Here is a 14475-nt window from a genome sequence, read left to right on the forward strand (position 1 = left end):
GTCACAAAATTCAAAAGCACATGGGCATACCTGGTAGGCTTTTGTCTTGCCACTTAGGGGTTCCCCAACAATTATCACTCCATGCCGTATCAACACCATGTTATAAAGTTGTACCATCTTTTCTCGGAACCAGTCAACATCCTGCAACATATAATAAAAATAATGAGTGTAATAACTGATCAGATGCTTAACAGACATTTATATATGAGGCAAAAATAAGGTAATTTACAATACAAAGTATATAATTATAATATAACCTCAGTGACCCTGACTTTGGGGAAATCATAACCAGTCAAGCAGTAGTTAATGAAGAATAAAAGTTTCTTCACACTTGTCTCGCTCTGTCTCATTTACATGCATTTCCATGATGTTTACAGAGTACTATTGCACCCCCCTTTATATATATATATATATATATATATATATATATATATATATATATATATATATATATATATATATATATATATATATATATATATATATATATATATATATATGTATATATACTTGAGGATAGAAACTACCATACTCTTTGCTGAAAATCTCTCACCCACACCCCACACACCTCTTGGAAGTTTGAAACACGTGTTGTAAGTGACATGCTTTGAAGGACAACTTGCTAAAATGAGAGTACTTTGAGATAATCATGCCAAAACCAGGCAGAGGAGGATATCAGCAGGGTATAGGAGATAGAAGGAGACAACAGCATGGATCCTGTGTTATCAAGTAGTGCTGATAAGAACCTCAGCCAATCACCATCTATCAGACTTGCATGGTACAATATTGACGCCAACCTCAGGAACCATGGAGCCTTCCTCATCCTTTCCTGGCCACAACATTTAAGCAGGCAGATGTTCAATTTCCTGGCCAGGTCACCAGCTAGTGTGATTCCCCAGGCTGTTGCGGTGTTGTCAAGGGATGGCATTGGACACCAAGGGACATCCAGACTCCAGTGGAGACTTGTGACTTCATTTACCCCTTCACCCTCACCACCACCAGGAAGACCAAGTGGCCATGCCCCAGCCACAAACCCTAGACCCTGGACCTGCCTGAAAGGAATGCTGTTGGCTGCATCTATGTAAGCAGCTTGCTCATCCACCCCAACTGCTACTGATCAGATAAGCAGAAACAGGATCTCTGAGTTTCTTAGGGTAATGAGGCAGGTAGTCCCCACCTCCTGGTTGGCAGCCAGATGGAGAAGTGATAGGTTGGGATTCTCCTTGGCGTGGCCAAGGTTAAGACTTCCATCTTGTGTAGAATAAAGCAATTATGTTTTTGGTCTTACTCTCAGTAAATGCTGATCAATACTGATCTGTGGATGTTTACCCACCATACTCCCCCATCGCCTCATAGAATAAGGAAACAGTTAAAAGTAAAAGTATTTTCTTATTTTTTTACTCAATAAGCAGAGATCCATCCTTTTTGGTCTATTCACTTTTTCTTTTCTTTTTTCTTGAATATGTGACTGGAAATTGGCCCACTATAAGCTATGGCTTCTAAGAGAAGGCACTTGGACACAAAGAGTACAGTTTTCAATTTTGCTGCTGTGTAGGAAAAAAATCAAGTTGTGAAATACAAACAGGTGCCTTTTGTATAGATAACTTTCACTGCTCTGAGGTTGCTGACAGCAAAAAACATGCTGACAAAAGAAAGAGAAGCGACCATGGATGACTCTATCCAAAAACTTGATGGAGACCCTGGCTACCAATTGATTTTCAGAAGAGAGATTTAGGTTAACCACTGAATAGTTCCAATCCTCAAGATTATGATAATGAATACAGCAAAGGGTTGACATGATCACTTTTCTTAAACTTCCACAAGATGCTTTCAGGCTTACCAACTTCTCTACTTCTTAATGTAAATGTTGCAGCTAATTATCCAATAACCATTACCAGTTAGTGAGGTCGCTCAACAGTTTTTCTTCTGTGAATTTTGTCTGATCAATTAAAAAAAGTAAACACTATTTACATACAGTGTAAATCTGCAAGGCAGGGCATTCACTTTCCAGCTTTTCCTAGAATCCAGTCTTTGTATGCCTTCTTTGCTCTTTACCTTCTCATTTCTTTCATGGTGCTTTATTATTCAGATTTTATGTTTTTTATGCCAAGCAGTAATTTCCTTAAGTCGCTTATAATTACTGCCACAAAATGGTGCAAATACCAACTTGTATTCTCTTGTCAGAATATAATCTGTTTATATCTGCAAGTTCAGTGTCAATTCTAAGGAGTAAATCCTTCTCTCACTATAAAGACCCATTCTTACAACTTTTCCAGTCTCTTTTACAAATCTATCTTGAATGATAATTTAATTTCATTAATATTCCTTTGATATTCTTTACTTCCTTCACATCACTCTCTTAGTCTTCATATCTGGAGTATTTATATACAATGAATGAATTGTCTTACCTGTAAGTTGTTCTCTTCTAGTGTCTTCTGTATGGCAGTCATTAGGGCTGGATCTATAGTAATGGTATTGTCCTTTTCAGAAGGAAACAGATCCTGGACAATCCCCTCAAAAAGTGGCACATCCTGCAGCAAATATGATACATCAACATGCATGAATGAAAAATAACAGTTACATTGCAGTACAATAAAACCCCACTTTATAAAAATTGATTTAATCTAGAACAAAACTAAGTTACATGAGCCTGTACAACCCACATATTACCATATAAAATGATTACATTTTCCCCTCAGTTTAGGAGATGTCTTTCTGCTAGTCTTATGACAATATAACCATAGTCTTGACAGAGAAGCTATTTAGTATAATAATAAAATATTTCAAATGTCACAAAAAAAAAAAAAAAAAAATAGTAAATATCAGAATACAGTACCCTCTCAAGTTTTGTGCCTGCTTTCTTCTTAAGATATATTGCAAAACTCGAGGATCATGAAATTTTGGATACTAAAAACACTGAAAAAGCAGTTATACATTCTGGGCCATGAAGAAGCTGACTCTTTTTCTCCACTTTATTCCCTTATCTAAAGAAAATATACCTTTAAACTGATGGTTGTGTTGCAATTTCAGTGAAGAATGCTCTTGTAAAAAAAAAACTGGGATACACACTTCATTAAGAAAAAAAAAGTAAAAAAAAATATTAACATTTCATAGCCTCACTCTGGACCATGGTCTGCTAGTGTGAAACCTTCAAAATTTTTGCCTAAATCATCAGGATTTACATCATCATACACAAGCAGACCATCATCATCCTTTTCAGCAACAACAGCATCTTCTCACTTGTCACAGTTAATGAAGTATCTTGTGATCAAGCCTTGTTGTTGGTTTTTCATTTGTTTTGTACATGTTTGTATTTATTTAATTCCTTCTGAATTGCCTGGATGCATGTCTCACACCAGTTAGAATCTGAATCAAAATTGCAAATGGCCTCCTTTAATTTTTCTTGTTGCAAATATTCTGATTAATTGGGGATCAGTTGGCTCATCTTCCTCTTCCTCTTCTTTTTCTTCCTCCTTATGCTCCTTCTCTTTAAACATGTTTTCTGCACTAGGTTCAGTGACTTTCTCAAATGAGATCTTCCATATCATACTCACTGATGGGTAACATTTTAGCCACCTGAAGCAATGAGTCCATAGCTGCTGCTATACTATCTCTCCTGTGTTATAGTGAGCTCACCAATACTCGTTTCCACCTTGACCCATTGGAGAACCCTCCTCCATCCATGCTTCACTATAGCAATAATGACAAAGTGCCAACATTACACCATTAAGTATACAACTTTCTTGATATCAAAATTACAAAAGAAATTTTGTAGTCATAATTTGCTTGGGTCTGGCTAGTGCTTGCAATGCTGCTTGAGATGTTGCCTCATCTGTCTAATGCACTGCTCCTGAGTGATGCAGGACTCCAATTTTTGGTGCTGTGTTCAATGACACTGCTAACTGAAATACATGAAAAATAAAGAATGACAGGTAGATCTGTGTAAGAAAACAACAGAAAGTGTTGATAGTACAAAAAGAATCGTGTAATGTGGCATTGGCAGGTAAGGAATGGGAAGTGGCATTGGCAGGTAAGGAATGGGAAATAAGACATGAGGAGAAGAGTTGCCAGACGTTGTTATGTATGTATGTATACACAGAAGAACTATCAGGGCACTGGCGAAAGAGGATAAGGACTCGTGTACAGACTTTGGTGAAAGATGGTAAGGACTCGTGTACACAAAGACACTGGTGAAAGAGATTAAGGACTCATGCACACACAGTTAAGACAGTCAACCATGTAACTGAGGGAGTCTTGAGCCAGCATGCGCGATGCTGACAGTACGTAAACACAACCAATATTTGTCAAAGCAGTGCAAAATTTGAGGTGATAAAGTGCAAAACTCGGGACAGTAAGAATGTATGACTGAACACCAAACTCAATGATCATGAAACTTGAATAGCATGAAACTCAGGTAGGTAGTGTAATACATTCACTAACAAAGTGGTGGAGGGAGAGAGAGAGAGAGAGAGAGAGAGAGAGAGAGAGAGAGAGAGAGAGAGAGAGAGAGAGAGAGAGAGAGAGAGAGAGAGAGAGAGAGAGAGAGAGAGAGAGAGAGAGAGATGAGGCGCCCAGAGCCAAAGTGACGTAAGTGACCTTGTGGCCAAAATTATTATTTTTATTGCATTGTCTTCCACAACCTTTAGAATGGACACAGCAATAGGGTCAAAAATCCATTGAAGTGAAATTAACCACTGAACCTTCTTATCATGTTTGAGTGATAGCTATCAGCTGCTGGGGCCAGAGAGGAGTAACTCTCTTGCCACAACAGCACGGGAAAAGCCAGCCAATGATAGCTCATGCTGCAAGTCATGTGTCTCACTGGGACACCTCCCCACCACCACACCCACACACTTCACATCCTCCCTCCAGCCTGCTTGCTACCCTCAAATGAGAGGCTGCTGCCTTAATTTTGCTTTTACACAACACACAAGCCTTTCATTATTATGGCAGACAACAGTGTACCCTCTGAAGAGTCAGGATCCTCCAGGAAGGAAAATGGAAAAAAAAAAAAAAAAAAAAATTGCTAAAAGATGAAGAAGCATGTGGAAAGACTACATGAGCTTTGGAAGTATTGAATGATGTTATTATTTCTTTATATTCTATTATCCTTTATAATGGTATATTTTCATAATGTTTACTAATAATTCTTTTGTTTTAGTTTCTTCCAGTTTAATTTTTTTAAGCTTGTATCATTCTCTTTGTGTTCATGTTAGGAAGTACTTCTAAGTTGCTTACATTTTTCCTTCATAAAATTGATAAGTTCACTAAAAAGAAAACTTTTAATGGTTGTGATTTCCCTATTAGTAAATAAAAAATAAAGCAACTTGAAAGAATAAAGAAAATACACAATGTGTGGGCACTAGATACAAGTTTAATGTAGTTGTGTGATATCCTTAACAAAATTGTATCAAAGAAAAAAAACCCAGTCACCTATTTATTTTTAATAATGTAATTTAATTGTAATTTCATAATGTAATTCAACTAAATAGTTGTAAAGGGCATAAATCACTGAATATTTTAATACCAATCATTACTTTCTATCTCAATCCATTGAAGAGATATTGTATTTTGAAACTTACAAAACTCTGAAAGTGTTTTCTGTTTTTAATTTTTTTTACTTACATCACTCTGGCTCTAGGCACCTCAGAAAAGGTGCCCAGGTACAGAAAAGAAAAATATAGTAAGCAGAATGACAGAATGACAGATGGATTGTATGAGCAACCAATAAATTGTCTGTAAAAACCCATAGATACTGAAAGACTGATAAGCAATGACAAGAATACAACATAAAATATTAACCTTTTTTTACCTTAGCATCTTGTAATCAGGTCTAATCAATCCAGCATCCCCTAATACAGTGGTTCTCACACTATCTTACATGACTCTCCCTTCTTTGCTTCTAACAGACCTCCACACAACCTGCCAACTTTGTTGTCTTTATTATATAAAGTATACCCAGCCTAAATCAGAGCCAAATTTCTTGGATATAGGATAAGTCAGACACTTTTGGACCCTCAGGTAAGTGTTGCATATCTCGGACTGTCAACCAAGATATGTGTGGGAAGTCGTATGGACACTTGATATCTCAAATTGTTCTTCAATATATATATATGGAAGAGCTTGGACACTCGGACTGACATCAGACATGTATTTAATGTACTATTCTACTGTTATCTTGAGTTATCCAAATGAAGGATTAGAAGAAAATAACCACTGAATGAAATGACCTTTGGTTTTAACAAAATTACAAGAACAGAAGAAATTATGGTGGGGTGCATGGTGCAATTGAAAGAGGTGAGTGTAGGGAACACTGTAATGCAGTCAATGCTGCCAGTGCTTAAAAAAAATTTTTCAAGTTGCACAGCAGAAAAGTTTGGTCATATTTAAATATTAAACATTAAATATGACATACATAGTTTAAATATCAAATATTATTTTTTTTCCCATATACACTGCATGATACAAAACCTCTGGATGTTTATAATAGCATGCACACTGGAAACACTGCCTGCTCTCTGTGCAGCCTTTGTCCTGCTGCATCACACACAACTGGTGTTCCTACCTGACTTCTGCTGTGTTTGCTTGTCTTCACAATGACTTTTAAGGCTACAGCTAGTATTCTCTTGATAATCCAGATTTTCAAATACCTTGGATTAGTGTTCCCCCCCAATTAATTTGACACAGGGAATGGAAGCTGCTTCTCCCTGCCAGCCTTGAATCAGTGAACCAGGTTTTGCACTATTCTAAGCTTCAAGATTTTCATCTTGCAAATTTCATTATTGCTGTGCCCAGCTTTTTAAAGCTCAATGATTCCTTGAATTATTTTGGTGTCCATATATTATTCACCCATTAGGTAATCTAACAAGATAAGGCAAAATCACTGCAAGGTAGGGGGAGCACTTGGGCTGTCAATTTCAAAACTGACAACTGTCACTGGAGGAAAGGGGAGGAGGGAGACATCTTGATACCCATACCACTGAGAGAGGAAGATGTACATGGTTACCAGATGCACAATTTACACTTCTTGCATTTCTTTACATTACAGAAGGAAATTCTGAGATTTGCATGGGAAACCCTGCTGCAAGGACTAAGGTGCAAAAATTATAATTATCCACACAAGCTCAGCAGTTCCGCAAAAGTGAACCTCTGATGACGACTTCATGATAACACCACCAAGAGCCAAGATGCCTGTGATACCAAGCACAACATCCACACCCAGATGCTGCTTGTTCACCACATGTGCCCATATGGGCATGCTGGCCATTGGGAGTCTCCACTGTCATGCTGAGGATTCCTGCACACTGGAAAGAAACCCTGCTGATTGTCAAGATGGTGGTTGTTCATGATTGTCACTGTAAACAACACAGGGCATACACGATAGTGTTTGTGCAGCCAGTGTTAACTAAAACTTGGCACTGGCAACTGCTGACAAGCAGCTGCACCACTGGAAGAGTACCACCTACTGGATTCTGGGAGAAGACACTGATACTGATGTATCCTCTTTATTGTAGTTTTCTGACCACAGGAACACAGTGGCAAGATGGCCCAACTGGCCAAAAGTCAAGCAGTGTTGATGCTGCCATGCTTCTCACAGTGGTTGCTCACACAGTTGGCTCAACAATGGCACTGACAAGTGGTCCCCTGGCATCACTGGTATGTGAGCCCAGTGTTGATGCTCCAGCAGTGGCCACATACCCATCACTGAGAGTGGCTTACACCCATGCCAGCAAGATATATCCAGCCCTTCAGCTCTAGACCCACTCATTCACACTCACTCACACACACACACGCACACACACACACACACACACACACACACACACACACACACACACACACACACACACACACACACAAGCACACACACAAACACACACACACACACACACACACATGGGAAAACAATGATGAGAAGGAAAATTATCACACTGGAAACCAAAATGAAGGAAATGAAGGATAGATTTGACAAGAAGATGGTTAAAACTTTGATCACCAAGAAGGGGGTGTGAAAAGGTGCATACGATGATCTACATAAAAAAATAACGTTATATGAAAAGAAATCAATGGTGAAGGCAAAGTGGAAGAGTTAAATGTAAAACAGGAAAATTGGAAGAAAGAATAAGAGGAAGAAAAGATCGATTTTAAGAAAATTGTGGAGGAACAAACCAAGGCAAATGACACAAAGTTAACACAAGTTGTTCAAATTATAAAACAGAAAGAAAACTTGGTGAGAGACACTGTGGATAAGAAAAAAACTGTTGTGGTATTCGGCCTGAAGGAAGAAAGTACACCTCAGAGAAATGAAGGAAAAAAAAAGGAAAAGATATGTGTGGAAAAATTAGTGGAGACATTACAAGAAAAAGAGCTGACTGGAGAGATATGTTGAGGGTGGACAGCATCCTATGAAAATAAGGTTTAGGTCACAAGTGGCAGCTGAAGAAACAATGAGTAAATCCTGGAAACTGGCCAAGGTGGAAGAATACAAACAAGTGTGGATGAAAAAAGATAGAACCAGAGAAGAGAGAGATACTATAAGTGAACTAAGAAAAGAAGCAAATAAAAAAAATGGAAAACTATCAGAGGTGGAGAAAAAACAGTTCTTTTGGAGGGTCATGGACATGAGGTTGAGAAAGTGGTACAGGAGGGAAGTAAATGCAGAAGGGGAAGACTAAAAGTAGCATACACGAACATAAATGGACTAATGTTGGCAGTGTTGGAACTAGAAGACTATTTAAAAGAGGAGAAACCGGACATCATGGGAATCGCTGAAACTAAATTGGCAAGTGAAGGGGATATATTAAATATTGAAGGAAAATACAACCTATGGAAGAGAAATAGAAAGAATAAACAGGGAGGTGTGATGCTTCTAGTTAGGAAGGATTTATTAGTGGAATCTGTCACATATGGAGTGGAGGAGGCAGAAGTATTGAAAATAAGCTTAAGACAGAATATGGAAAGATACCGTAATGTTGTGGTGACTTATGTTCCCCCCTATTCCAACTCTTGGAGGGAGGATGAATATAAGAAAATGCTTGAGGACACAAGGACATGTTTGGCAGAGCTGCTTGAGGAAAATGATGATATACTCATGATGGGGGACTTTAACTCTAAAGAGGTATCTTGGGAGAATTGGACCACAGAAGGCAGTGAGTCATCATGGGGGAACAAGCTACTAGACCTGGTTATTGAAAATATCCTGACAACAATGGGTTACAGATGACACAAGATTTAGGGGAAATGAAGGACCTTCAAGGCTTGATCTAATTTTCACCAAGGAACAAGAAATAGTAGAATACCTTAAAAACATATGCCCGATAGGAAAAAGTGATCATGTGGTGATTCAGTTCACAGTTATGAATAATAACCTCAGTATAAGAAAAGAGGACCACAGAAGAGAATGGTTAAACTACAGCAAGACTAACTTTGGACAACTTAGGAACTATTTCAGCAAAGTGAATTGGAACATAGTTATTCAAAAGGAGGACATTGAGGAAAAATGGACAGCTTTCATGGGGATTTATAATAAGAGAGTAGAAAAATGGGTACCCAAAAGATCAACAGAGAACCTTTTCAAAAAGGATTGGTACAACAGATGTGCAACAGCTAGATTGGAGAGATAAAAAGCATGGAACAAGTGGAAGAAAAACAAGAGACTGGAACAATTATATAAGGAAGAGGAACGAATATGTCAAAACTCACAGAGATGAGCAGAAAAATTTTGAAAAGAATGTTGTGGAGAAATATAAAGACCAACCAAAATTATTTTATAAATTCATCAATGGAAAATTAAAGAATAAAGATGAAATAAGCATGGTAAAAGCTGAAGAGACAGTGGAAGACCCAAAAGAGGTGGCTGAAGCATTTAACAGATACTTCCACTTTGTGTTTACTAAGGAAAATTATTTCAGAGATGAGAGGACAGCATTAGAAAAAGGGACTGACCTAAAGGAGATCAAAAACATCAGTAGAAGTAAAGAATATGTTGGAAGACCTGGATGTAAGGAAAGCAATGGGTCCTGATGGTGTCTCGAGTTGGATTTTAAAAGAGTGTAGCTCACAATTAGTCTCAGCGATGCATAATATAAATTAGCACCACACTGGTAAAAGGTAGAGTACCCATAGATTGGAAACGGGCGGATATTACCCCAATTCACAAGACCGGAAGTAAAGAAGATCCATTAAATTATAGACCAGTATCGCTCACAAGTGTGGTAGCAAAGATTTGTTAAAAGATCATCAATAACAGATGGGTGAAAAACCTAGAAGACAACAAGGTGATAACAGAGAAACAGTTTGGTTTCAGAAAAGGAAGATCTTGTGTTACAAATTTGATATATTTTTACTCAAGAGTAATAGATATAGTGCAAAAGAGAGATGGATGGGCCGACTACATACTCGTATACTTAGATCTGAGAAAACCATTTGACAAAGTTCTGCACAGAAGACTAATATGGAAACTGGAAAAAAATTGGAGGACTCGGTGGATCACTGTTAAAGTGGATGACTGACTTTTTGACAAAAATAGAAGTGAAGACAGTAATTAAAGGCAGCAGGTCAAACTGGAGAACAGTAATAAGTGGAGTCCTGTAAGGTTCGGTACTTGCACCTATTATGTTCACAGTTTATGTAAATGATATGACAGGTGTAGAAAGTTACATGAACCTTTTCAGTAATGACGCTAAGATTATGAGGAAAGTAACAAATGAAGAGGACTGCATTGCTTTAAATCAGGACTTAAGATTAATGAATGGTCATTGAGGTGGAACATGAAGTTTAATGGTAAAAAAATGTAGTGTGATGAGGCTTGGAAAAGTGCCAGAAGACCAGTTGGCAACTATTACTTAGGGAATGAGGAAATCTCAATAATATCAGAAGAAAAGACCTAGGAGTAATTGTTACTGATAATTTGTCATTTGGGAAGCACATAAACAAAATTATAGGAGAAACATATAATCTGCTGAGAAACATCAAGATAGCATTCTCCTATATTGATGAAGATGTGATAAAAAAAACTGATAACAACGATGATATGTCTGAGATTGGAGTACGCAGCATTAGTGTGGTCGCCAAGTTTGAAAAAGGATACAAGAAAGTTAGAAAGAAGCCAGAGAGCTGGAACTAAAATCCCTGCAAGCTTAAGAGAGTATAGTTATGAGGAAAGGTTGAAGAGATTGGGCCTGACTACACTAGAAAAAAGGAGGGAAAAAGGTGATTTGATAGCAATATATAAAATATTGGAAGGAATGGAAAAGTTGGACAGAGATGACCTCATGACACCAGATACAAGAGACACAAGAGGACATGGAAGGAAATTAAAAAGGAGTGTTTGCAGAAGAGACATCAAGAAACATAGCTTCCCCCACAGAAGTATAACAGTGTGGAATGAACTTAAGGATGACACTGTGTGTGCAAAAACATTTTATAAATTTAAAGAAAATCTAGATAAAAGTTGATATGGAGATGGGACGGCACGAGCCTAGTGTGGTTCTTGTCCTGTATTTCACAACTAGATAAACACAGCGGCAGCGGAGCTGACAGGACATGTTTTTTAGTGCTCTGTATATAGAAGGACAGAATAACACAAATCGCTCATGGTGGAACAAGATGTGTTATGAAGACCCTGGAATACCTAAGTGATAAATAGGGAGGGGAGAATAAGTACTGTGAGTATAATTATCTCGTTTGGTTTGGTTCGTTTACATTTTGGATAAAGATGGCAGAAGGCACCACCCCAAGAGGTTCATTTGAATGTTTTATTGGAGAAGAAAGAGAACTAAATTATAGACTGCAGTGTATAAAAATTTTGCATATGGAAGAAATGATGGACAAGTTATTGGAAAGAATAAAGACACTGGACACACACAAGAAGGAAACAGGTGAGGAGTTGGGGACTATTACAGCTAAATCAATTGAGATGGAAGATAAAAATGAGAAGTTAAAGGTGGAAAATGACTGTTTAAAGAAACAAATAAAGGATAAAGTAGAAACTGTTCAGAAAAGAAAATAAGGAAATGATGGCAAGTGTAAAGGATGTGGAAATAAGACAAAATAAGTGGTTAAATGAATGTAAATTTGAAGAATCACTAAAGAAAATAATAGAACAACAAGAAAATGAGAAACAAAATCTGAGACAGAAAGTGGTAAATGTTATTAAAGAAGAAAAAAAAAATTAGTCATAAACACTGTAGAAAAACATAAACAAGTAATTGTATTTGGTTTAAAGGAAGAGAAAATATTAAGTAAATTCAAAGAGAGGAAAAGGAAAAGAACCTGTTGAATTAAGTTCCTAAAAAAGTGATGGGTAAAGACAGTCAGATAGTAAAGCAATAGAATTGGGAAATATGGGAAATATGGGAAATATGAAGAAGAAAAATGAGACCCATAAGAATAAGGTTTGCAACACAGGTACAGGCAGAAGAAATAATTAATGGGTCTTGGAGGTTGTCTGGAGATGAAGAATATAAGAATGTATGGATAAACAGGGATATGGATGAGAATGAAAGGTTGAAGCAAAAGGAGCTGGTAAATGAGGCTAAACAAAAAAACGAACAATGAACAGAGAAGTTTTCTGGAGAGTAAGAGATATGAGAATAAAGAAATGGTACATCAAACAGTAAGTAAAGTATGTTATACTAATGTTAATGGATTAATGTCAACAAAGATGGAATTAAATGAGTTATTAAATAGAACTGCACTGGATGTTCTTATATTATGAGACAAAATGGAAAAATGAATGGGGAACTTCTGACATTGGTGATGAAAAATATGATTTATGGATGAAAAACTGAAGTGACAAGGGAGGAGGGGAAGTGATCATTATGACTAAAAAGTGTGTTAAAGTGGAGAAGGTAATAAAAGTTAAACTGGGCAGGGGAAAACTTGATGACTCAATGGGTAGATTGTGATACAAGATTTAGTGGAAGAGATAAAACCATCAAGACTCGATTTAGTGTTTACCAAGGACATGGAAATTATTGAAACTATACACTATGATAGCCCTCTAGATAAAAGTGATCATGTGTTGATGGAATTTAAATTGAAAAATGAAAATGTAATCATTGATGAAAATTATAAGGTGAAAAAATTTAAATATAGTAAAGCTGATTTTGAAAAACTTAAGAAAATACTTTGTTGCCATGGACTGGAAAGACTTTTGAAGACACGGAAGACGTTCGGGAAAAATGGGATGAATTTATAAGGATATATAATTCTGCTGTGGAGAGATTTGTACCTAGAGGAGGAGTAAGATGTAGAAAGGGTAAAGAATAGTTCAATACAAAATCCAGAGGCTAGAAATTGTAAAATAAATGCTTGGAATAGATGGAAGAAGAGGAAAACTGAGAGGAGATGGGAGGAATAAAATGATGCTAGAAATAAATATGTTGAGATAATAAGAATGGAGAGGAGAAACTATGAAAGAGATATAATAGATAACTGTATAAATGAACCCAAACTATTATTTAGACATATTAATGGAAAGATGAAAAAAAAGGAAGGTGAAGCAAGACTGAAAGTTGAAGGAAAAATCTATGATGATGCACAGGACATGGCGGAGGTTATGAACAATAGTTTCAGACTGATATTTACTGTGGAAGGGGAGTTTGATGCTGGAAGGGATAAGTTGGTGAGGAATATACTAAGTACAGTCCCAGTCAGTTATGAGGAAATACTTAAGATGATGGAAGAACTTGATGTAAATAAAGATGGAGTATCAAACTGGATACTGAAGGAATGTAGAGAACAACTGGCTGATAAAATTCACAGTCTAGTGGTGACATCACTATCACAGGGAAGAGCACCAAAAGATTGGGAGAGCAAATATTACACCAATATTCAAAGGAGGAAATAAGGAAAACCCACTAAATTAAAGACCAGTGTCCTTGACTAGCATTGTAGGAAAACTATGTGAAAGAACAATAAAGAAAAGATGGATGGAACACTTGGAAAGAGATAAAGTTTTAGTAAATTGTCAATTTGGATTTAGGAGGGAAAGATTATGCTCCATGAACTTATTGTCCTTTTATTCAAGGGTAATCGATATTGTACAGGAGAGAGACGGATGGGTGGATGGTGTCTACTTAGACTTGAAGAAAGTGTTTGACAAAGTGCCACACCAGAGATTGCTATGGAAGATAAAAAATTATGGAAAAATTGGAGGAAGACTAATGGAGTGGATGGAGGATTATCTGGATGATAGAGAGATGAGAACTGTAATACAAGACCAAAATTCATCTTGGCTGAAAGTAACTAGTGGTGTCCCACAGGGGTCAGTGTTGGGACCGATAATGTTTGTAAAATATGTGAATGACATAAGTAAAGAAATAGATAGTAATATGAACTTGTTTGTAGATGATGCTAAGCTGATGAGAGGGGTAGAAAGTATAAATGACTGTATGGTACTGTAAGATGATTTAAATAAGATAAATAGATGGAGTAAATGGAATTCAATATAAGTAAATGTAAAGTAATGGA

General features: G+C 36.9%; 1 protein-coding gene across 4 annotated transcripts in view; it reads right to left on the reverse strand.

The window, feature by feature from the left end:
* The window catches only part of LOC135099898 (dynein axonemal heavy chain 3-like), a 430253-nt gene that overhangs the window by 222602 nt on the left and 193176 nt on the right, over positions 1-14475 (reverse strand). For all 4 annotated transcript variants that reach the window (XM_064002569.1, XM_064002565.1, XM_064002567.1 and 1 more), the window contains 2 exons: positions 2409-2531; positions 31-141 (listed from right to left, as the gene is read on the reverse strand). In XM_064002569.1, coding sequence (XP_063858639.1) covers positions 31-141; positions 2409-2531 — 234 coding nt within the window. The remainder of the gene's footprint in view (positions 1-30; positions 142-2408; positions 2532-14475) is intronic.

This window comes from Scylla paramamosain, chromosome 4 (genome assembly GCF_035594125.1).
Source record: "Scylla paramamosain isolate STU-SP2022 chromosome 4, ASM3559412v1, whole genome shotgun sequence".
NCBI lineage: Eukaryota > Metazoa > Arthropoda > Malacostraca > Decapoda > Portunidae > Scylla > Scylla paramamosain.